The following is a 19,675-nucleotide window of genomic DNA, read 5'->3' on the forward strand; positions in this document are numbered from 1 at the left end:
TGGGGAGGGGGTTGCACAGTGAGAGATGATCTGTGGAGCACCAAGTAGAAATTAAGAAAATAGGTTTAGGGCAGCCCTAGTGGCTCAGCGGTTTAGCACCACCTTCAGCCCAGGGTGTGATCTTGAAGACCCAGGATCGAGTCCCACTTCAGGCTCCCTGCATGGAGCCTGCTTCTCCCCCTGCCTGTGTCTCTGCCTCTCTCTCTCTCTCTCTCTCTCTCTCTCTCTCTGTCTCTCCCTCATGAATAAATAAAATCTTTTTTTTTTAAAAATAGGCCCCAAAGATACAGATGCAATGAAATGCTGGGACACCTGCACCCCGATGTTAATAGCAGCAATGTCCACAATAGCCAAACTGTGGAAGGAGCCTCAGTGTCCATTGAAAGATGAATGGATAAAGAAGATGTGGTCTATGTATACAATGGAATATTACTCAGCCATTAGAAACGACAAATACCCAGTATTTGCTTCGATGTGGATGGACCTGGAGGGTATTATGCTGAGTGAAATAAGTCAATAGGAGAAGGACAAACATTATATGGTCTCATTCATTTGGGGAATATAAAAAATAGTAAAAGGGAATAAAGGTGAAAGGAGAAAAAATGAGTGGGAAATATCAGAAAGGGAGACAGAACATGAGAGACTCCTAATTCTGGGAAATGAACTAGGGGTGGTGGAAGGGGAGGTGGGCGGAGGGTGGGGGTGACTGGGTGAAGGGCACTAACTGGAAGAGAAAAACAAGAAGCCAAGTATAATGGAACACCCCCCCCCCCCATAAAACAGTGCACATTTTCAAGGAAACACACAAAAAGATGCACACTGAGGGATGCCTGGGTGGCTCAGCAGTTGGGCACCTGCCCTCAGCTCAGGTTGTGATCCCAGAATCTGGGATCAAGTCCCGCATCGAACTTCCTGTGGGGAACCTGCTTCTCCCTCTGCCTATGTCTCTGCCTCTCTCTCTCTTCTGTGTCTCTCATGAATAAGTAAATAAATATTAAAAAAAAAAAAAGATGCACACTGAGCCTACCTCAGTGTTGCACCAGAGATAGGAGGGAAATTGGGGGTATTTTCCCCTAATGTTTATCTTGAAATTTTCAAAGATATAGAAAACTCACTAGAATAGTAAAATGAATACCCATATGCTACTCTCCTGGATTCAGTAGCAATTGTTACTATCTTGCCACATATATGCTCACTTGTAGGCACTCTCTCTCTCTTCCCACTCCCTCTCTCCATCCCTCCTCTATATTAATACAAATGTATACCATAATATGATATTGTATATAAAATATATACATATATTTTATGAGCTATTTGGCAGTTGCAGCCATCACAAAATTATCACTAAATAATTCAGTGAGTTTCTCCCCAAAATAAGAATATTCTGGTATGCGCAGGTGGCTCAGTGGTTGAGCATCTGCCTCTGGCTCAGGGCATGATCCCGTGGCCCCAGGATCGAGTCCCACATCGCACTCGCTGCATGGAGCCTTTTCTCCCTCTGCTTCTCTCTGTGTGTTTCTCATGAATAAGTAAATAAAATCTTTTTTTTTTTTTAAACAACATTCTCTTACCTAACCTCAGTGCAATGCTCACATTCAGGAAATTTAACATGGTTCTATTATCTAATATCCACTCCACATTCAAATATTCTTAATTATCCCAAGAATATCTTTCATAGCTATTTTAGCCTTTTTTTGTTTTTAAATATTTTATTTATTTATTCATGAGAGACACACAGAGAGAGGCAGAGACACAGGCAGAGGGAGAAGCAGGTTCCAGACAGGGAGCCCAATGCGGGACTCGATCCCGGGTCTCCAGGATCACTCCCTGGGCTGGAGGCGGCGCCAAACCGCTTAGCCACCAGGGCTGCCCTATCTTTTTTTTTTTTTCTGAAAAAATTGTTATCAAGGATCCAATTGAAGATCATACATTGATTTTGTTGTCATTGCTATCTCCTTCAATCTAGAACTGTTCCCAAGCATTTCATTCATTTACTCACTTATTAACACATTGATTTTTCGTTTCATCACATAGATCTATTTGAAGAGTCCAGGCATTTTTGCTTTTTGGTTTTGGGGTTTTTTTGTTTGTTTGTTTGTACATTGGCAGAGTCCCTTAATTTGGAAGTATCTGGTTGTGTCCTCATGATTAGACCCAGGTTAAGCACTCTGGACAGGACCAAGTACTCTACAGGTGATGTTGTGTCCTCAGCACATTACAGGAAGGGGCATATGAGGTTAACTTTGTCCCATCACTGGTGATGTTACTCTTGGTCACTTGGTTAAAGTGGTGACTGCCAGGTTTCTCCCTGGTGCTTTTTCCACGGTATCTTTCCCCCACTGTAATTAACAAGTAATTTGCAGGCTGGTCCTTTGAGATTGTGTGAATATCTACTTCCTCCACTGAGGATCCTCGCCTGCATTAATTATTTCTCTACTGGCTGCAAAATGGGGATTTTCCAACTCAGTCTTTCCTTCTGCGTGTATTAGCTGGCATTCCAGATGTTTTTTTTTTTTTTTCCAAAGGGGACAGAGGTAGTAGCACTGAAGTCTGAGCTCCCCAGCTTCTGGGCCTCCTAGCCCTTTGAACTATAAAATTGGATAAAGAGTGGCTTGCTCTGTACCCTTGGGCAACACCCTCAACCCCTCCTTAGGCATTTCCTCATCAGTCAACAGGTGGATTCAGGTGGATTCTGCTCACGACTCTGCTGTCCCCATGGCCCCACATATTGTCCTCTTCGGGTTTGTAGAGGGCAGCTCAGATGCCAGGCACAAGCAGGGCAGTGGGTACAATCCCACAGAGGCCCAGCCATAGCAACTGATCACTCAGTGGGGATGGCAGAGGTCAGCAGAACAGGAAGAGAAGGACAATAGCGGTGCCTGTTGCATCAACAGTGGCAGCGTTTGCCAGCTGGGTGGGGCCGGACTCAGCCCTCAGCAGCTAAGCCGGCCCGGCTCTCCTCTTTCAGTTTGCCTCTCTGTAGGCCCCGGTGGGGCTGGGATGCACAACAGCTCACCCTGGGGACTGCAGAGACCCAGTCATTCAATGAAGCCTGAGCAGAATCGCAGCTGTTAGAGGCCTCCAAGAACTACAATTCCCAGAACACACAGCAAGCTCCTGGTCCAGCCCAACTGCCCCAGAGGCTGGCTTTGAAGTAGAGCAAGGATATCTCATCTGTCCTGGGAACTGAGCATCTTGGTCTGTACGAGGTGCATCTGTGTCTTTGTTTCTTGGACCTACTCTTGCCTGAGACATCCCAGTTAGGAGCCAAACCTGGTGATGGCGAGGTCACCTGGTCCTCTCATTCACACAAGTGCTCTGAGAGGCTGCTCGCTCCCAGTCTCAGGACCAGGGCAGGAGTGGGAGGGCACTTAGATGGAGGAGACAGCCTCATGAAAGGGCAGAGGCTCGGAATGGTTGGGGACCCTTTACAACCTAGCACATATTACGTGTTCAGTAGATATTCGCTGATTTAACCAACAAGCGAGCAGTCCATCTCGATCTTGTCTTCCTTCCATGCACCCTTTCACACAGTTTTGCTAGCTCCTAGGATGTTGCACTCTCCCAAAATGTGTTGTATCTCTCCGTCCAGCTTCCAGGCCTTCTGCAGGAGCCGTTACCTCCACCAGAAGCACATTCAGCTTACTCGCTTTAGTAGCTGCAGACGTAGGACAGAGCCTGGCACGGAGCAGGGGCACATGAAATATTTGACGAGTGAGGGAAGGAATGAATGAATGAATAAATGCCCTTGTCCATTGTACACCCCAGGAAGCAGGGACACTCGGGACCCTCCCTATTCATCTCGATCCTCCGCCCGCTCGCCCGCCCGGAATGAATGCATCCTTTTTATCCGCTCAGAGGATGGCCAGGCTGGGGCAGGCGCAGACCAGGAGGAGGACTGGGATTGGGGGCTGCCCTCGGCCCCTTCCTAGGTCTCCTAAAGGGTCAGCTCTCCCGGACGTGGCGAGTTCGCCTCTGCCCGAAACTCAGTCCGCGTCACCTGACTCCCACGGCCGGCCCGCCCGCCCCTTACCACCCTGGACACCCCAGACGGACACTCCGCCGGCAGCACGTGGTCCAGGGACCCCAGCTCCCCATTGGTTGCTCGCCTCCTTCCTTCCCCGCGATTGGCAGGGGCCCAGCCTCGGGTCCCCCCTCCGCGCCCTGCGGTGGTACAGCCTGCCGCGGCTTTCGGCAGGGTGGGCAGGTCCACTGCGCCGCGGCGCGGGGGGGCCGGGAGGAGCCGGGCGAGGCGGAGGGATCCCTCTGGAATGCTTCCGTCGGGCCCACCCGGCGCTGGGCGGCGCGGCGCGGATTGGCCACGGGCGTCGGGCGGCCGCTCCTGATTGGCGCGCTGCGGGCGCTGGCCCCGCCCCCTGCCGCGGCTGCGGGAGAGGCCCGGGCCGGAGTTTGCGGAGGGCCGAGCCGGGCGCGCGCGGGTGGCGGCGGCGGCGCAGGTGAGTGTCCCTGCGGGCGGGGGGGGGCACGGCCGCTCCGGGGACCCCAGCGCGGACCCGCGGGGTCGCGGACCCATGGGGATCCGGCGGATCGAGCGAGGAGCGGGGGGACGGCCCCGGGGACGCTGCTGGAGGTCTAGGTTGGGCTCCAGGATGCCTGAGGCCCCTTCCCCCAGAGGCGCCCATCTTCCCGCCGGGGGCCGGGGTCAAACACCTCCCGCCTCTGAGATGGTGTCGACAGCCCACCCTGCCCCCTGCACTGCTCTGGGCAGCCCCCGTCCCGGCGGGCTCGGCATTTCTGAGTCCTGCCCGGGCACCTCCCTCGTCCCACCTTGGCCTCGACGCGGCCCTCGAGGGCCGAGAGAGGGACCTGGAGAGGACTGAGGTCCCGGTAATAATCATGAAAAAATCACCCCCGGCTAGCACTGGCTGAACGCTTCCGTGTCAGGTATTTACCATGCACATCGTTGCGTCCAAACACCTCATGGAAGGTGCTGTTACTTCTTTTAGAGGTGAAGCAACAGACCCGGAGAAGTGGAGTGACTTGCCCAAGGTGACACGGCTAGTAAGTGGCAGGGCTGGAACTCGAACCCGGGCTTCGGAGTCCAGAACTGGAGTCTCAGCCGCTAGACTAGATGGCTCCATGGATCAGTGGCCCAGTGGCTCCGTGGCTCAGGTGTTCCCGACCACCAGCTCCTCTGCCCGCTGCTGCCTGCATCCCCCAACCATGCTCGCACCTGGGCCACACCTGCTGGTCTTTGCTTCCCCCCTAAGAGGTCCCCGGACTCCAACCCTGTCTTGCCTCCCGGAGCTGGGAAGGCTTGCCTGAATACCTAGGTCCTAAGAAGAGAGTGACATCTGCAGGGGACATAGGAGGCCTGGATGCTGGGGTCCTTTGCCCACTGGGTCCCTCTGGGAAGCCTGCGCTGAGGCCCAGGCAGTAGGCGTTCTCCCCGGAAACACCCGGGAGCCGGTTTTTCAAGACTGAATCAGAGGCCTCCCGCCTCCCTGCCTCCCGCCCTCCCCTCCAAAGCAGTATCCTACTAGAAAGGGGAGGTTGGGTGTGGTGTCTCTCCCCCCACCCCAGCTTTTGTCAACTCCCAGGAACTCCCCTCCTCACTTCCTGCTGCCCTCACTGTGATTCTGCTTGGTGGTGGGGTTGCTAAGTTTCAGGCCCCTCCCAGGGAAGTGAGGGTGGGGATGCTAGGATTCCAGCCAATGCGCTTGGACCCCCGGCTGACACTTTTTCCACTATCCCTATGTTCAGGTTTGAGGGGAGACTGGGAATGTGGGGAGGAAGTGGCAGTTAGCAACCCCACGGCAGGCATGTTCTGAGGATAGGAGGGCTCAGAGTCTGAATGAGGACACGAGGCACGCACACCCATCCATTCTGCAAACATTTACTGAGCACCTCCCATGGGCCAAGCACTGTCCTTGGCACAGAGGGCGTAATAGCAAACAAGACAAAAATCCCTGCTCTCTGGGAGCCACCGTCCTAGTGGGGAAAAGGGCAGCAAGCAAGTTAACAAGTAGATAAAGACAGTACCCGTGGATGGTAGTAAGTGCGGTGTGCTATGAATAAAATATGAGGGGGGTGGCCAGGTGGAATCTGTGGGTAAAGGGGGTGGCTTTTGAAGGAGGCGACTTTGGAGACAAGATCTAAATGACAGAAAGAAGGTGGCCCAGCAAAGGTCAGGCAGGGGGCCCAGCCTGGGCAAAAACTCTGAGGCTGGATGGAGCTTGGGATAGTGTGTGGGGGCACGAGCTGCTGCCAGAGTGGCAGTTCTGCAGGGGCCTGTGGCTCATATTAAGGAGTTTAGAACTTTTTCTCTGTAAAGGTAGGAGACCGCTGTAAGATTGGAAGCCGGGGAGTGACGTGATCTGGTTTACATTTTAAAATAGAGACATGAAGTGAAATAGTAGCCTGGGACTGAAAGACAAGAGTTCTGCCGGGATAATGTGTAATTAAGTTCATGGGCCTTGAGCTGTCTGGACCACAGGGGCAGTTCCAGCAGGCTGGGGCAAGCCAGGGAGGCTGCCTGGAGGAGGCCACCTAGACTAGGCCTCCGCAGACAGCAGAAGCATGGATTGGGATGTTCCTGGGCGGCGGGGGGCGGGGGGGGGAGGCAGGGGAGGCAGGGGAGAAGGCCATGATAATAATGACAATACTAGTAACAGTTTCCTTAAATTGAATGTCAGGCAAAATGCTAATCGGGTTGTCTGCACAATCTCTTTGGATTCCCATAAGCACCTGGAGAGAGACAGGAATTCCACCCATTTTTCGACTGAGAAAACTGAGGCTCCATCACATGAAGTGACACTTGCCCACGACCACGCAGCTGGTAAGTGGCAAGGATGGGACTTGAACCCAGGCCACCCTCCTTGGAGCTCAGAGAAGTTAAGATACTTGTCCAAGGTCACACAGCTAGTAAGTGGAGAAGCCAGGTTCCAGACTCATGTTCTCAGCATCCCGCTAAGATGTATGAGGGGCAGCAGGAGGAGAACAGGGGAGGTGATGATGAGGGGTTTGGTTTGGTTTGGTTTGGTTTGAAGCATCACTGAGTGTGTTGTGATACTCTGAGGGGGCAGTATGGGTTTATTCATTCAGAATTTGTTTTTTATCAGATATTAGGTGAATGCTTACTGTGATGTGTGCTATGGTTAGATGAAGTAGCCAATAAAAGACTAGTATCCCAAATATGTAAACAGTTCCCAAAAATCAATAAGAAAAAGATATAGGCAGGGCAGTCCAGTGGCTCAGCGGTTTAGCGCCACCTGCAGCCCAGGGCTTGATCCTGGAAACCCAGGATCAAGTCCCACATTGGGCTCCCCACATGGAGCCTGCTTCACCTTCTGCCTGTGTCTCTGCCTTTCTCTGTCTCTGTGTTTCCCATGAATAAATAAATAAAATCTTTTTTTTAAAAAAAGAAAAAGATATAGGCATTACAATAAAAAACAAACTGTGCAGTTTTTAAAAATGGGCAAAGACTTAGACAATTCACAAAACGACAAATCCAAGCAGTTAATAAATGTCTTAAAAGTTGTTAAGCATTACTCAGGGGTTGAGCGTCTGCCTTTGGCTCAGGGCATAATCCTGGGGTCAAGGGATCAAGTTCTGCATCAGGCTCCCCGCAGGGAGTCTGCTTCTCCCTCTGCCTATGTCTCTGCCTCTCTCTGTGTATGTCTCTCATGAATAAATACAATCTTTAAAAAAAAAAGCTGTTAAGCCTGGAGCGCCTGGGTGGCTCAGTTGGTTAAGCGTCTGACTCTTGATTTCAGCTCAGGTCATGATCTCAGGGTTGTGAGATCAAGCCCCACATCAGGCTCCACACCGGTTGTAGAGCCTGCTTAAGATTCTCCTCCACCACCACCCCAACCTTTCCCTGTCCTCATGGAAAAAGAAAAAAGTTGTTCAGCATCCTTGATTATGAAGGGAGTGAAAACAAAACCATAATGAAAGGTGAGGGAGAAATCAGTGTGGCTAGATGGAGCACCTACCCTGTCCCCAGCACTATGCTGGGAAGCAAGGGATGAGGACCACAGCGGGGCGCTTGCTCTTTTGCTGGTGAGACAAGACCCCCTTGGGGCAGGGACTATAGCCTGGGTCCTTCTGTCTCCCCAAAGCCAGGCACAGGGACTGATGGGCTGATGAATATTAGGATCATTCATCCATACGTTCATTCAACAAGTATTTATTGAGCACCTGCTATGCACCAGGCAGTGTTCTCTGTGCTAAGAGTATAAGGATGCATAAGGCAGACAAAATTCCTTGCCCTTTCGGAAAACAGCAGACAAGAATAGTGGATGAAATATATATCCCATTGCATTGAAAGAGATGCAAGGATGAGTTGTGTGGATGCCAGAAGGCAGAGTCAAACGCAGAAGCACTGAGCCTAGGAGGCTGAGTGTGCCTGAGAGGGATGAGCAAGGCAGAGAGTGGGTGGAGGTGAGGGCAGGGAGGCCATGGGGGCAGATCTCTTGGGGCCTGTGGGTCGAAAGGAGAATGTTGACTCTTACTCTGAAGGAGGTAGAAGCCCTGGGAGGGGTTGGAGCAGAGGACGGATGTGACGTGACTTCTGTTTTACAGGATCATTCTGGCTGCTCTGTTGACACAGACCGTGGAGGGCGAGGGCAGAAGCCGCTGACTCCCAGGAGGCAACTGCACTAGTGTAGGTGAGAGACGCTGGGGCTGGAGCAGGTGCTCCTGGAGGTGGTGTTGGGAGAGCAGGCGCATCAGTGCAGCAGCCAAGGAGTGGAGGCCTGAGGGTGGGTGCAGCGTACTGGGCTTGGCTGAATCCAGGATGGCCCCCTGGAGGAAGAGGTCTTAAGGGAGGGAGCAGGAAGTCCCCTTTACACAGAAAAACCAAATTTGGCGTAATGTGCTCCTCAGCACAGCCTGGCCCCGCTTGCAGAGTGGACATCCCAGGCTCAGGGAGATTGAGCTGCTTAGGGAACCACTTTGCATGGGAGTCAAACAGACCACAGAGCTCACCTGGCTTCTGTGACTTCGGATGCGTGACTCGAAAATGAAATCCAAACTCTTTCCCAGTCTGGAGGGCCGGCACCATCGACCCCTCCCACGCCTTATCACCTCTTTTTACAACCCCTCTGCACTCTCCCATGGCTCACTCCTCTCTGGTTACACTAGTCTCTTGCTTGTCTGTGAGTCTGTGAGTCTGCTCAGAACCGCCCCCCGTGACTGCCACCTCACTGAGAGCAAAGGCCTAAGTCTTCCCTGAGCCCACGAGGCCCTGGTCGCTCTGCCCCCTCCCTCCTCCTGCTGTCCCCTTTACCATTCTGTTCCAACCACACAGGCCGCCTAGCTGCTCCTCAAACACACCAAGCACGTCCCCCCTTCAGGGCCTTTGTACTGGCTGTTCCCTCTGCCTGGAGCCTTCTTGCCTCACATCCTCATATGAATACTTCCTATCATTCAGGCCTCAGGCTCAGTTTCACCTGCTCAGAGAGGCCCTCCTTGACCTTGTCTGTTGAAGAACTTGTCTTACTGTCTTCATAGCACGATTAGAAATTATATTAGACTTTGACACATGTGCTTGCTCACTGTGCATCTGCCTTCTCCTCTGGACTGTATGCTCTGGACAACATGGACAGCTAGCATCCATGGCACCCTGAGGGAATTGGTGAGAGGCAGCCCTTCCTCCCAGCAGACCCATCAGCTTGGCGTGTAGCTTCAGCAAGCAGAGCACAGGCTGAATTTCATTCCTACCTGCCACCTTGGTCTGGTGCTTTTGCACAGTGAACAACCTGTGCAATGGCACATAGTGGCCCCGGTCAGGGACCTTGCTTGTCTTACTGAAGGCAATGTCTAAAATATGCATGGCATATAGTGAGTATGCAAAAAATATTTGAAACGAGGGAGGAAGAAAGAAACTGAGAGGAAATGGGGGTGGAGGAAAGAAAACAAAGGAAAGGAAAAGAGTATATCAGGACAAGTTTTGCTACAGGAACAAAGGATGCCCCGCAAATCTTCCTGGGTGAACTCCACAAAGGTTTATTTTTTTTGTTCGTGCTGCATTACTGCAGCTCTGCTGGAGGTTCCATACTTTGTAGTCACCCAGGGGCTGGCCGATGGAGTTGCCACCTTACCAGATGGGGCCAGTCACCATGTCTGGGAGATAGAGAACCGCCCCCCTACCCCACCCCCCCATCCATGTCTCTTGCTCCCATAACTAAATGCTTCAGCCCAGAAATGTCATGTGTCGCTTCCTCTCACAACTCAGTGGCCAGAACTAGTCATGTGCCTGCCCTGTCAAGAAGAGATCAGCAAGTGTCACCTGCCTGTGTGCCCTGAAAGGAGAGTCAGCAGTTTTTTGTGCACAGCACTAGTGGCTGCCACCAATAGAAAAATCAAGAGCAGCCTCCATGGTTGAGAAAATCAAGAGCAGCCTCAAATGGTTGAGCCTCCATTTTCTCATCTCTTAAATGGGCATAATCATAACCTCATATGGTCCTCACGTCCTGGTGTGGTGTAAAGATGAAGTAAGGTCACAGCACCGTTTGCTCGGGATCTTAGTAGGTATTAGCTGCCGTTACTACTTCTGTACAAGGCACATAAGTGCCGGGACCAGATTTTGACCCAAGGCCAGTCTGTGCTCTAAATATTTCATAAGGCCAGTAGGGTGCTAATAGTGGGGGAGAGGCGGGTCAAGGCCCCTGGCCAGGTCCTAAGCCCACTTTCCGCCCTGCAGATCTCCAGAGTGCGTCCCCACTTCTCGCTGCTCATGCCGCTGGGACTGGGGCGGCGGAAAAAGGCGCCGCCTCTGGTGGAAAATGAGGAGGCTGAGCCAGGCCGTGGGGGGCTGGGCGTGGGGGAGCCAGGGCCCCTGGGTGGGGGTGGGGCAGGGGGGCCCCACATGGGCCTACCCCCGCCTCCCCCGGCCCTGCGGCCCCGCCTCGTGTTCCACACCCAGCTGGCCCACGGCAGTCCCACTGGCCGCATCGAGGGCTTCACCAACGTCAAGGAGCTGTACGGCAAGATCGCCGAGGCCTTCCGGCTGCCAGCTGCTGAGGTACCACTGGGGAGCTGGGCACCGGGGTCCCTGACGGTGGGCTGAGGCCTGGGCGTACATCCAGCTCGTGAGCCGCGGCTCCAGTGCTAAAGTTATGCCCGCTGAGGTCTGCTCCCCAGTAAGTTGCGGGGACCTGGAGGCCAAGCCTGGGTGCTGAGTTCCCATTAGGCATTGGGAGGCCCATGCCCCAGTGGACTGCAGAAGTGCATGACCAGGGCTGTTTGTGACATTCCCATCATGCATTGGGAGACTAGTGCCCCAGTTGATTACGGGGTCTGGAGGTTAGATGCGAGATTCATTTCTCTATGATTCATTGGAAGGCCCAATGGACTTTGGGAGCTGAAAGATGGGAAACAGTGAGGTTGAGCAGGAGGTTGATGCAAAGGTCTCAGCAGGTGTTGTGGGCAATCTGTGCACCTTCATTCATTCCACAAACCCTTACTGAGCATCCGCTGTGTGCCAGGCTCTATGCCCTGGAAGCAGCAGGGAAATCCCAGCCCTAGCAGAGCTGCATCCAAGTGGGGGCCACTCTGGGGTGGTCAGGCAGGGACCTCCAGCCCTTTCCTAGCACCCTCCTTTCCCCTCGGGTGGTGGTTAGCAAAGGGTGAGGGAGGGAGGTGAGGGTTGAGTGTCTCCTACCCACGCAGGTGATGTTTTGTACCCTCAACACCCACAAAGTGGACATGGACAAGCTCTTGGGGGGCCAGATCGGGCTGGAGGACTTCATCTTTGCCCACGTCAAGGGGCAGCGCAAGGAGGTAGAGGTGTTCAAGTCAGAGGAGGCGCTGGGGCTCACCATCACTGACAACGGGGCCGGCTATGCCTTCATCAAGGTGCCTGGGGTAGCTGGGGCACCCCGAGTCCTGAGGGTACAGGTGGGCCATAGGACCCAAAGGCAGAGCCATGGGGGCTGACCACTCCTCTCTGCACAGCGCATCAAGGAGGGAAGCGTGATCGACCACATCCAGCTCATCAGTGTGGGTGATATGATTGAGGCCATTAACGGGCAGAGTCTGCTGGGCTGCCGGCACTACGAGGTGGCTCGTCTGCTCAAGGAGCTGCCCCGAGGCCGCACCTTCACGCTGAAGCTCACAGAGCCCCGCAAGGCCTTCGGTGAGGGCCTGCTGCCTGGACCACCGCCTTGGCCCCCGTCCCTGGGGTTTGGGCCGCAGTGGCGGGGAGACACCAGCAGGTGGCGCCCAAGGCCAGCCAGCCGCTGTGGAATGGGGGGTAGCTCCGCCTTGCCCTGGGGAGGGGGTGCTGGCTCTCCGCCCAGCCTGGGAGGAGGGTAAGAGCAAGGAGGAAGTTGCCCCCACACCCAGCTTCCCGGAACCATTAGCCCAGCCAAGCGCCCCCAACTCTGGCGAGTGCCCCCCCCCCAGGCCTGAGAAGCCAGGCTTGGCTGCCTTGTTCCTGCACCCCCACTTCTCTGTCTGGCTTCACTAACTTTCTGGAATGAGCCTGAGGCCCCTAAGGTGGGGGTGGGGGACTCTCAAACACTTCCCCAGGCCGTTTGGGCTGGTCCTTGGCCCCTGGCAGCTGTGTCTCCCCTTGGCCTTGGGGAGAACCGCTCAAGACCCAGGCCCCACCCCTTCCTGTCCTTCAGGCCCTGGGAACAGGGCCCCCTCTGTCTCCCCTCCAGCCTTTTCCATTTTTTGCCCCTGGCTGTCCTTTCTCCATCCTTGCTGAGCCCAGTAGGGGGCCTGCATTCCTGGGGTCAGATGGAGGGAGGGCAGCCCCCAGAACCTGCAGAAGCTTGGTGAAGGTAGAAGGGGGTCTCTGAGGCTAGGCTGCCTGGGGTCCTGCCCAGGGCTTCCCAGACCCTCACCCCTTCCCTGCCTCCCACAGACATGATCGGTGTCCGCTCAGGGGGTGGCCGTCCTGGCTCTGGCCCCCAGCTGGGCACTGGCCGAGGGACCCTCCGGCTCAGATCCCGCGGCCCTGCCACAGTAGAGGATGTGGTGAGTGTTCTGGCCCGGCCCCGGACATCCGTAGGTGGCTGCAGCCTCGGTTGGCGGAGGGGCTTTGTGCACTAGATTCAAATCTACCTCTGCCACATTCCAGCTCTGGGACCTTGGTTGGGCAAGCGGGCCTCAGTTTCCTCATTTTTAAATAGTGGGCTAGTAAGACTATCACAGGGCTGTGGGGAGGATGAGCTGTGGGTTAATACACGTAGAGTGGTGAAAAGAGCATCCCACACCTAGTAATATAATTATTATATTATAAATAATATAATTACAGATTTATTCATGGTTTTGTGATGTCACTGTTCCTCCCGCCCCCCCAGCCCTCAGCCTTTGAGGAGAAGGCGATTGAGAAGGTAGATGACCTGCTGGAGAGTTACATGGGCATCAGGGACACGGAGTTGGGTGAGTGGGGAGCCTGGGTCCGGGGGGTGTGCAAGTCTGGGGGAGAGGGCTTCTAGGTCCTGTGGGGCTGGGTCTGCCCTGAGTACCTCTGTCATCTGTGCTTCCATCCTGTCACCCCCCACACCCTTGTCCAGCGGCCACCATGGTAGAGCTTGGAAAGGACAAAAGGAACCCAGATGAGCTCGCCGAGGCCCTGGACGAACGGCTTGGTGACTTTGCCTTCCCTGATGAGTTCGTCTTTGACGTCTGGGGTGCCATTGGGGATGCCAAGGTCGGCCGCTTCTAGGCCTCCCTCCAGACCTCTCAGTGACCTGGCTCCGCTTGGTGGGAGCCCCCAGTGGGAGGGCCTCCATGGCCTGGACCCCAGCATCCGGCTTGGACCTTGCTCAAGGGCCCAAGGATGATGCAGAGTGGTGGTGGGGCCCAGCCTCCGCCCCACTCCAATCGGTACCACCCCTCCCCAGCTCCCACCCTGGCTGGGGTCCCCGGTCCCCCCTTGCCCTGCTCCCCACTTACCTCAGCCGAGTCAGGCGCAGGGAGGGGGGAGGGCCCAGCCAGATGGGGCGGCCACCCTCCGCCCCCAACACTTTCCGCATCAGCTGCCAAACTGGTCCCTCATCTCCCTGGGGCCTGTTTGGGGGTCGTGACCTCCCTAGTTTCCTGCTGCAGGGAATGCAGAAGGGGGGCATTCCCCCCTCAGCAAATGCAATAATGCCCTCCTCCCCGCACCCCACCCAGAGAGGAGCCCCCTCACCGTGGAGTCTGTTACCTCTGCATCCGAAACACTAGTCTGCTGTGAACCCCCCAACCTCCCTGCCTCCCCTGCCCTGTGTCCCCCTCAGCCCAGCCCCGGATGGAAGGGGCAGGAGGGAGGATGGCGGTGGGCATTTTATATCTGAATTTGCTGTCTTAAACATAAAGAATCTATCTGCTGTTGGACCTGTGTGGCGGCCTCGGCTTTAGGGTGGGAGAAGGGGGTGAGCCAGGGCTGGGAAAGAATGTAGCAGCTGAAATCCATCCTCCTCAGGCTCCAAATTGAATTAGGAGCCTGCCTGGGCCTCCCCCCACCCGTTCCGCCTGATGAGCTTTCTGGCTGCCGGCCACAAGGCTTCCAGTCAAAGGCCGGAGCTGCTAGGCCTACTGAGGTTCAAATCTTGCTCGCCTAGAGCCAGGCCTCCCGTCACCTCGAGCCTGATGTGAACAGTGGGCGTGAGGCTGTTGGCGCCCAGGGCCACAGGGAGCACCAGGGCTGGGAGGCCGGGAAGGCTGGCTTGGGAAAAAAGAGATGAGGGGGCCCAAGATGGAAGCCTGCCAGGGCAAGTGCTGTGGGGGGGGTCCCCAAGACTGAGGGGAGCCGTCATGGTGTGGCTGCCACTCCTGCGGGCTCCTGCTGACTGCAGATGTGTGGGGTCTGCTGGCGCCCATGGTGCACCATGTTCGGCCCTGGACATAAACCCTGCGTGCTTGTTTTGACAACCCACTTCATCCTCCAGGATTGAGTGGAGATCGAGGAGGGGGGTGGGACCCTGGCCAGACCTGGAGGGAAGGGCAGGAGTGGAAGCAAGGGGAACCAGGCCAGAGGTCCCTGCAGGAATGTCTCAGTTCTACCCGCTCCCCATTTTCATCTCTACTTTGCACAGGCGGGCACTGGGCCTGCCTGGGAGAGGGGAGCTGGGGGGACTGGCCGGGCCGGAGGTGTGTGTGCAGCCCCCGGTTGTCTTCTTGGGTGGGGGAGGGAATGGAGACAGCTGTTGGGGGGTGCTCCGTGTCTATGCTGGTAAACAGCTCAGGGTGTGAAGGGGTGTGGCTGTGCGTCTCGGCATTTAGACCGTAGGCCTGTGTCTATCAGGGTGTCGGTGCGTGTGGAGCGCGGCCGTGTAAGCGCAGCTCGACGTGTCCAGGGGTGTATGTATGTCTCTGGGTGTTTCTGTTCTAGGGTAGGTGTTAACCAGCTAGATCTCAAGATGCCCTGGAGGTGCCACCCCTTGCATCTTGGGGGTGTGGAGTGTATTCGTGGGGCCTGTCTTGGACCATTCGGGGGTGTCTGGGTGAGTGTGGCTTGGTGGGCTGTCTCGGAGGAGGAAGGGATTGTCTGGGTGTCTCCGTGCTCCAAGCATTTTCTCAGGGGATTGCATCTCAGCATGTTAAGTTAGAACCAGTGACAATGGGGATCTCCGGGGGTCCTCGGGGTGATGCTGTCACCGTGTTCAGGGGTTGGATGATGTGGCTCCTGCTGTGCTGGGGACAGACTGGCAGGATCTGGTCTTAGGATGTGAAGAGGTATGACCCTGTGTCTTAGAATGTGAGACTGTGTGTGCGCCCCTGCTTGTCAGGGCAGGATGTGAGGCTGCAGTTGTGTCCACAGGTGGCTTGGGACTTGTGTGTCCCAGGACAGAGTCCCTTGCCCCCTCTTTGCCTCCTCTCTTGCCCCTCCCAGGGTTTGACTCACGCTGGCCCTGGCCTGAGCTTTAAGCCCCTGTGTAAATAGTGGGCGGGTCTCCTGGCCAGGCTGGGCCAGACCCAAGCTGGTGCACAAGAGGCGCTGCCCACCACCACCGCTGGGGCCACCACCCCAACATTGTGGAGGCTTTGGCAGGGCAAGATGGTGGGGCTGCCCCCAGGCGGGCTTAGCTCCCCCCACCTCGCAGTCCCCCTGGGGGCAGTGGCACCCCCTGCAGCTGCCCCAGCCCGCCCTGGGCGATGCTCACATTTTCCAGTGTTTAGATTTTATCCACTTTATTAATGAGGCAGGCGAAAGGCCCGCGCCTGGGGGTGGGGGGAGGGCTACTCCCGCCCCGCCGGCAGGGAGGGGGTCATGGGGAACCAAGCCAACTCCCCGAGAGCCCCCGTCCTGGAGGGGGCAGCTGGGGTCCAGAGTGGCCCCTGCCCATTGCCAGGAGCACAGATGGGTCTTTGCCACCCTAGGTCCCCTGCGGGCGCAAGATAGCGCAAGATAGCCGGAGCGGCCCCTGGAGGCCAGAGCACGGGTGGCGGGAGGAGGCAGGGAGCTGGGGAGCCGCCCCAGGAGGGAGGGAGAGGGAGCGGCCTGCCGGAGAGCGCTCTGGTGCAGCGGGCGCGGGTGCAGCAGGCAGCAGGGCCAAGCAGCAGGCGATGGGGACCTGGCGTCCCAAACTGTGTGGGTAAGAAGACTGGGGCCTGAGGATCTCTGGTGGGGGGGGAGGGGGTGGGAGGATGGGGCCATGGCCACCTCAGTCTCTCTGGCCTGTGTTCTTGACTCTCAGCCCCATCTATCAGTCCCTGTGAGTCTTGCGGTCTGTCCCCATCTGCCCTTCCCATCTGGCCAGCAGGCAGCTCTGCCCTCTCAGCCCTCACCTCTGGGGTATCAAGGAATGGGGGTTGCTGGGCCTGCCTTGAGGCCTTCGAGGCAGGGACTTGGAGGGGGGGATGGGAACCACGGGCATCCACGATGAGGTGGCCGTGGTCAGGAGCAGGGCCTGGGTGAGACAGGAACAGAACTCCGAGATGGCAGTGTGGGGGACAGGGACAGAGGCGCCCGTGGTGGCAGAGCTGGGGCTGTGAGCATCACACATGGGACTGGGGAAAACGTGACCTGTGATGGTCAGAGACCGGTCCGTGAGGCCAGGTGGGGCCCTGTGATCAGAAACGGGTGAGTGGGAGTCAGACGAGCAGGGGACCGGGAATTCGCTGTGCTGCGAAACTGAGGTGGGTGTCAGAAGTGGATCCGAGACGTCCAGAGGTGGGGACAGAGACAGGGAAGGCTGGAGCTCAGGGAACCAAGGTGGACAGAGAAGGTGGCGAGGGGCCCTGGCAAGAGATGAGCTGATGGGGCAGGGGAGGAGGAAGGGGTCGGGCATGGGCAGCCGGGGTCACCCGGAGCGGCCGCAGGGAGAGTGGACAAGAAGAACGCGGCATCGAGCGGGGCTCTGGGCTGGAGGGCTGGACGGCTGGAGGGGGCTGGAGGGGGCTGGAGGGCTGGACGGCTGGAGGGGGCTGGAGGGCTGGGGGGCTGGGGGGCTGGAGGGGGCTGGAGGGCTGGAGGGCTGGGGGGCTGGAGGGGGCTGGACGGCTGGAGGGGGCTGGACGGCTGGAGGGCTGGAGGGGGCTGGAGGGCTGGAGGGGGCTGGAGGGCTGCGGGGCTGGAGGGCTGCGGGGCTGGGGGGCTGGAGGGCTGGACGGCTGGACGGCTGGAGGGGGCTGGAGGGCTGGGGGGCTGCAGGGCTGCGGGGCTGGGGGGATGGAGGGCTGCGGGGCTGGGGGGCTGCGGGGCTGCGGGGCTGCGGGGCTGGGGGGCTGCAGGGCTGCGGGGCTGCGGGGCTGCAGGGCAGGCGCCCGGCCGGCACCGCCTCACGGTGCCCTTCCTCTCCTCTCCCCAGCCCCCCCCCCCCCAGCACCTGACATGAGTCTCTGCGGGCCCCTCAACCTGAGCCTGGCCGGGGAGGCGACCACGTGCGCGGAGCCCGGGGCTCCCAACGCGTCGGCCTGGCCGCCGTCCGGCCGGGCGAGCGCGTCGCCGGCGCTGCCCATCTTCTCCATGACCCTGGGCGCCGTGTCCAACGTGCTGGCGCTGGCGCTGCTGGCGCAGGCCGCGGGCCGCCTGCGCCGCCGCCGCTCGGCCGCCACCTTCCTGCTGTTCGTCGCCAGCCTCCTGGCCACGGACCTGGCGGGCCACGTCATCCCGGGGGCGCTGGTGCTGCGCCTGTACGCGGCGGGCCGCTCTCCGGCCGGCGGCGCCTGCCACTTCCTGGGCGGCTGCATGGTCTTCTTCGGCCTGTGCCCGCTGCTGCTCGGCTGCGGCATGGCCGTGGAGCGCTGCGTGGGCGTCACGCGGCCGCTGCTGCACGCGGCGCGCGTCTCGGCGGCCCGCGCGCGCCTGGCGCTGGCCGTGCTGGCCGCGCTGGCCTTGGCCGTGGCGCTGCTGCCGCTGGCGCGCGTGGGCCGCTACGAGCTGCAGTACCCGGGCACGTGGTGCTTCATCGGCCTGGGCCCGGCGGGCGGCTGGCGCCAGGCGCTGCTCGCCGGCCTCTTCGCCGGCCTCGGCCTGGCCGCGCTGCTCGCCGCGCTCGTGTGCAACACGCTCAGCGGCCTGGCCCTGCTGCGCGCGCGCTGGCGCCGCCGCCGCTCTCGACGGCGTCCTCAGGCCTGCGGCCCCGACGGCCGCCGCCACTGGGGGGCGCGCGCGCCCCGCTCGGCCTCCGCCTCGTCCTCCTCGTCCGTCGCTTCGGCCCCCGGCGGTTCCCCGGGCCGGGGCTCCGCGCGCAGAGCCCGCGCCCACGATGTGGAGATGGTGGGCCAGCTCGTGGGCATCATGGTGGTGTCGTGCATCTGCTGGAGCCCGCTGCTGGTGAGGGGCGCACACGCCCCTCGGGCCAGGCTCCTCCCGTCCCCCGCCGTCCTGGGGTACCTGGGTTCTCGCTCCCTTCCCCGCCCCCCGGCCCCGCTCGGACATCCCACCCCCTCCGCTTACCCCGGCCTGGGGCCTCCCACCCAGGCGTAGGGCCGCCCACCCAGGCGAGCCTCCTCCCGGCCCCACCCGCTCGAGGCCCGGACGCGCGGGGCCCGAACCCCTTCCAGCAGCACGCGCCCCGCCCCTCTTCTCCCCCGGGCGCGCTGTCCTTCGGGCCGCCCGGCGCTTCTCTCCTTTTCTGTTCGAGCCCCAGCACCGCAGACCTTTGCTTCTGCCACGCCCCATTCGGCCCGCTCCGTGGCGCCTTCTTCACCGAGACTCGCATCTCCCCAGCCTGTGAGCCTCTGCTGCTGCTCACGGCTCCCTTCCCCTCCGGCCGCGCGCTCATCCACCCGGCCCCACCCCTGGCCCGTCCCCTTCTCCCTCCGCCTGCCCCACCGCTCACACCGGCTTCTCCCGCAGGTGTTAGTGGTGCTGGCTGTCGGGGGCTGGGGCTCCAGCTCCCTGCAGCGGCCGCTGTTTCTGGCTGTGCGCCTCGCTTCATGGAACCAGATCCTGGACCCCTGGGTGTACATCCTGCTGCGCCAGGCGGTGCTGCGCCAACTGCTTCGCCTCCTGCCCCCGAGGCCCGGCGCCAAGGGCAGCCCGGCGGGGCTGGCCCTAACCAGGAGCGCCTGGGAGGCCAGCTCGCTGCGCAGCTCCCGGCACAGCAGCCTCAGCCACCTCTAGGCGAGCCAGGAGTCCCAGAGGCCAAGTCAGCCCGCCCCGGGCCCAGGACCGCAGCGCGGAGCCTTCGGGGGAATAAAGCCGTTTTGCGGACCTGCGCGGGGCCTGTGTCGGGTGGGGGCCGCAGCACCCCTGTGACCGCGCGGGGGCGACAGAGGCGCCGCGTGAGCCTCCGGGGTGTGCAGTTCCAGGACTTTCCACGCGGAG

General features: G+C 58.6%; 2 protein-coding genes across 5 annotated transcripts; both read left to right on the top strand.

Moving 5' to 3' along the window:
- The first annotated feature begins 4,045 nt into the window (after positions 1-4,045).
- GIPC1 (GIPC PDZ domain containing family member 1) lies at positions 4,046-14,295 on the top strand. 4 transcript variants are annotated; one of them, XM_072721387.1, is made up of 10 exons: positions 4,409-4,457; positions 4,968-5,022; positions 6,706-6,799; positions 8,545-8,630; positions 10,667-10,987; positions 11,635-11,820; positions 11,920-12,100; positions 12,836-12,948; positions 13,275-13,356; positions 13,491-14,295. In XM_072721387.1, exons 5-10 carry the CDS (start codon positions 10,700-10,702, stop codon positions 13,640-13,642), a joined length of 1,002 nt encoding a protein of 333 aa, XP_072577488.1. In that variant the 5' UTR covers positions 4,409-4,457; positions 4,968-5,022; positions 6,706-6,799; positions 8,545-8,630; positions 10,667-10,699; the 3' UTR covers positions 13,643-14,295. The 4 variants fall into 4 exon arrangements, with proteins under 4 accessions (XP_025839280.1, XP_072577486.1, XP_072577488.1 ...); XM_072721386.1 differs by having other exon boundaries at positions 4,414-4,457; positions 6,657-6,799; XM_025983495.2 differs by lacking the exon at positions 4,968-5,022 and having other exon boundaries at positions 4,046-4,457.
- Positions 14,296-17,653: 3,358 nt separating this feature from the next.
- On the top strand, positions 17,654-19,561 carry PTGER1 (prostaglandin E receptor 1). The gene is made up of 2 exons (XM_025983531.2): positions 17,654-18,679; positions 19,205-19,561. Exons 1-2 carry the CDS (start codon positions 17,735-17,737, stop codon positions 19,469-19,471), a joined length of 1,212 nt encoding a protein of 403 aa, XP_025839316.2. The 5' UTR covers positions 17,654-17,734; the 3' UTR covers positions 19,472-19,561.
- The last annotated feature ends 114 nt before the right edge of the window (positions 19,562-19,675 follow it).

Source organism: Vulpes vulpes, chromosome 9, assembly GCF_048418805.1.
Source record: "Vulpes vulpes isolate BD-2025 chromosome 9, VulVul3, whole genome shotgun sequence".
Taxonomy (NCBI): domain Eukaryota; kingdom Metazoa; phylum Chordata; class Mammalia; order Carnivora; family Canidae; genus Vulpes; species Vulpes vulpes.

What these genes read in the sequence shown, in the direction of transcription:
- GIPC1 (XM_025983495.2), top strand. Translation starts at nt 10,700, where the DNA reads ATGCCGCTGGGACTGGGGCGGCGGAAAAAGGCGCCGCCTCTGGTGGAA. An exon ending in CTGCCACAGTAGAGGATGTG is followed by an intron (nt 12,949 to 13,274) that starts GTGAGTGTTCTG and finishes CCGCCCCCCCAG; the next exon opens with CCCTCAGCCTTTGAGGAGAA. An exon ending in CATCAGGGACACGGAGTTGG is followed by an intron (nt 13,357 to 13,490) that starts GTGAGTGGGGAG and finishes ACCCTTGTCCAG; the next exon opens with CGGCCACCATGGTAGAGCTT.
- PTGER1 (XM_025983531.2), top strand. Translation starts at nt 17,735, where the DNA reads ATGAGTCTCTGCGGGCCCCTCAACCTGAGCCTGGCCGGGGAGGCGACC. An exon ending in TCTGCTGGAGCCCGCTGCTG is followed by an intron (nt 18,680 to 19,204) that starts GTGAGGGGCGCA and finishes CTTCTCCCGCAG; the next exon opens with GTGTTAGTGGTGCTGGCTGT.